The 3,623-nt window shown below is 38.4% G+C and overlaps 1 protein-coding gene across 2 annotated transcripts in view; it reads left to right on the forward strand.

The window, feature by feature from the left end:
• The first annotated feature begins 1,597 nt into the window (after positions 1-1,597).
• kcnq4 (potassium voltage-gated channel subfamily Q member 4) overlaps positions 1,598-3,623 on the forward strand; it is a 45,511-nt gene continuing 43,485 nt past the window's right edge. For both annotated transcript variants that reach the window (XM_016509775.1, XM_016509776.1), the window contains exon 1: positions 1,598-2,047. In XM_016509775.1, the coding sequence (XP_016365261.1) occupies positions 1,746-2,047 (302 nt within the window). In that variant the 5' untranslated portion in view covers positions 1,598-1,745. The remainder of the gene's footprint in view (positions 2,048-3,623) is intronic.

Below are 3,623 nucleotides of genomic sequence, written 5' to 3' on the forward strand. Positions count from 1 at the left end.
GTTTTTCTTAGAAATTCATTTCATAAATCTATAATATCGTACGAAAAGTAGTTAATAGTTTATCAATTTATTTATTATGTTAATTGTCATGTTTGGTCGATATATCAACCGACTCGTTACCTCCTCAGCTTTACGTGCCATGACTGATTTTTGGTACGGTAAGATTTATTTCAAATGTTTGTTAATTTCTTTTAGAAGGTTCGAGTCTTTATTAGCGCCAGACCTCCCCAAACCCCCACAATACGCACGCTCTGTTGAGAAACCAACTCTGTTTTGACAGTTGACTCACTGAGGGAGCGTTTGCACGGGTCATGCGCTTTATTGTTGTTAAAGCATGTCTCTGAGCCAAACCCCGGCGTAGCATCTGCATTCGTCGTGCCGAACACCTCAATGGAAATCTCGGAAAAGATGTGACTTGGTCCTGAGGGAAAACAGAAAACATAATCCGTTCATCTAAATTTGGTGGCGGTGCCAGCCATCCCTCCCTCTCCTCGCGTCTATCCTGCTCTCACTTTCATCAACATCGCGCTGCGCGCAGCACGTGCCGGTTACGCACTCTCTCCGTCTACACGGCTGAGCGTCTTGGACTCTATTATATGTCACGGACTTTTGGGACAGTCTTGAAATGACCGAACTACGGGCACGACTTTGAATTCATCTCTCACGGACCGGCTCCGCTCCTCCCCAAAGAACCGTAATGAGCATCGCGCTCCGGAGGGGGAAACCCGGGCATGTCGTTTACTTCTAAACATTTCTGCTGTGCTTAGACAGGAAAACTTGAGTTATGGTATGATTTGGGCTTTTTTTTGTGTGCCGCTGGATGTATTCCAAAACTTTTGAGTAATTAATTCGCACATTAGCGTCTCACCATGAAGTGTTACGATTTAAGATGAAAACTGAGCTGAAATATTCATATCAATGTGGAGTCAGGGCTTTAATGAACGTGTCTTTGTGATTAGTGATAATGACCTTAAATGAACAGTAATGACTTGTAGACGCGCTCTATGAGGCTTTTCAACTATTTCACCTGAGTAAGCCACGTTTAGCCTATTCACTTGCAGGTTGTTAGAGTGAGCATGTTGTCTTTTAAAGGGATTAAATGTCTTTAAGTTTAATTAGTAATTGACTTAAATGTCCTAATACGTTATTTTCTTATTTTGCTGATTACAACAATTATTTTTTTGTTTGGAAGTGATTAATAGAGTACGTTTTACTGTATAGGCTTTTAGAGATTGTTATTTACTGGTGTTCACACTTTTCTACTCAATCAGTTATCGGTTGTTTAACATCGAGCCCACCGATAAATTCCAGTAGGTCTCTAAAAATAGCGTTCATTTTTATGGTTATTTGCATAAATTATTCAACTTTGTATGTAACAGATATTCATTCTTAATTGAAGTGTCCATATATTGTGTTTGTCAAGATTAAGTTTGAATTTAATTTAAATGGTGATCTTTGCAACTAAACTTAAAGAAGCGTATTATTGATGATAATAATAATAAAAAAGCACAGTATGAATTATTATTATATTATTATAAAAAATAAGGTATTTTTATTGTAGTATGATAATTATTTAGCTATCATTGTGTTAGAAATTTGAAATAAAATTAAAAAAACAGTTCTGCGGATCAGCTGTAGGACACTTAAACAAATACAAATAATCATTTTCGTTCATTGGGGGGGAAAACGATATCGGTTAATCTCTGCAGTAAATGGTGCACTAGTTTGCTTGTGTCAACACAATAATGTTGGGTAGCCCTTCAAATAACGGAGGCATTAGGATGCTGGCCCCCCCTGCACCCAATGATGACAGGCGGGTTGAGTTTGTGGCTCTCACGGCTGTTCACACTGAAAGAAGCGAGCCATCGACCCCAGAGCGCAGACACCCGTCTCACCGCACCGGCTTACTGGGCACACCGCTGCCGGTGCCACCGGGCCCGAGGGCGACCACTTCTGCCTCCAGCAAACGCTACAGAAAGTTACAGAACTGCCTGTACAACGTGCTGGAGAGACCCAGAGGATGGGCGTTCATCTATCATGCCTTCATGTAAGTCACCCACAATTTTGGGATGCACTTTTTTTGTTTCGCATTCAGTTTTTGTTTTACAAAGTCTTAAGCTAAGCAAGAAGCATGTTGATAAATGACCTCAGAGAAACAGTTAATGAGTGCAACGTAATTTGCTCACACAAATGGCCCACCTGCCATGCGCTCACCTGGATGTAGTGGCAGTCTCTAATTCTGAACAAGCTGAGTCGAGATATTTTCCTATTAGGTGACCCTTCCAATAGACCATATCATTTCAGCATCAGCCAAGATTGATTTTCATCTCTCACAATTGGATTAAATTCCCATGCTGCATTCTTTCAACAAATCAAGTTTGCTTGAATGGGAGAGCGCCCGTTTGACATTTACAGATGCGTTGTATATGGCTTTAACTTGGTTGAAATCGTAAAATGCCTCGGGATGCTCTAATACAGCACATTATTAAATGTTTTATTCATTGTTGCTCATTGTGTTGCCATCTTAAAGGGCCGAGTATTTAGTAAGAGATGTAGAGCAAGTGCTCCACCATGCTAACTTTGACATTTGTTTATTCAAAGTTAGTTATTAGCCCACTTCTCTTTGGTTGAGAGTCCTGAATGGTCCCTATTCTAAAATAGTCCACTATATCATTGTATTTGACTGGTCAGAATTTGTTCCCTGCAGGCAGGCACGTTAGAGGTCTTTTATGGATGTCTATGACTATGACTGTAGGTTTAGCCCTGTGCAAAGGAGGCAGGTGTTTGATGTCTTAAAGTGTTGAACATTCCAATGTATTTCTTTCTTGTAATCTGATTTTTCTTAAGAAGGCCCTTTTTGACTGTTTTTATCCTCTGAATGAGTATTAAACCCAGAGTGAGTCATTAAAGCAGAGATAGATATCGCTTCCAATCTCTTACAGTTTGAGAGCAGAAGGGAGCTTATCAGAGTCTCTCATTCATCTCCCTCACTCAAAACCACAACACAGAATTAATTCACTGATCTCCTAATGAGTGCTTTTTGTTTTCAGGCCCAATCTAATTGCAAATTCCAAAATAACTTGTAATCGCACAGCTTCAGGGTAAACAATTCAAGTTTGATTTAAAAATATGTATATTTTGATTATTTGAACAAGTATGGGGTGCAAATTACATTATTCATCTTTTTGCACTTTAAAGTTAACATGATTTGCTGCTCTTTTTTTCACTTTTACTACTGTAACATGACGTACTTCCAAGTGAAACAGGATATTCAATGAGAAAAAATGTAGGGTGGGACTTGATTTTATCCACCATGATTAGCACGTGGAAAGTGGGCGTTGGATATCAGAATGGAGCCAGACAGAATGTGATTTTCCTAAAACAAGACCAGGGGCCGGGTTCACAAAAAAAATAAAAATAAAAATAAATATGTATATATATATATATATATTTATAAGATAAATTGTGAGAAGTTTCTGAGAACATCTGTATTTTTTTAGAAAAAACATTATAGATTTGATCTTGTCTGTTTGTATATTATACTTATGAGGTTGACTTTAATACAATAAAAACAAACATTTACATTGGTAAAAATTTACAGGCATTTTACCATCTATTAACCC

The sequence above is a fragment of the Sinocyclocheilus rhinocerous genome, unplaced genomic scaffold (genome assembly GCF_001515625.1).
Source record: "Sinocyclocheilus rhinocerous isolate Xijiao unplaced genomic scaffold, SAMN03320098_v1.1 scaffold53, whole genome shotgun sequence".
Classification (NCBI taxonomy): Eukaryota; Metazoa; Chordata; class Actinopteri; order Cypriniformes; family Cyprinidae; genus Sinocyclocheilus; species Sinocyclocheilus rhinocerous.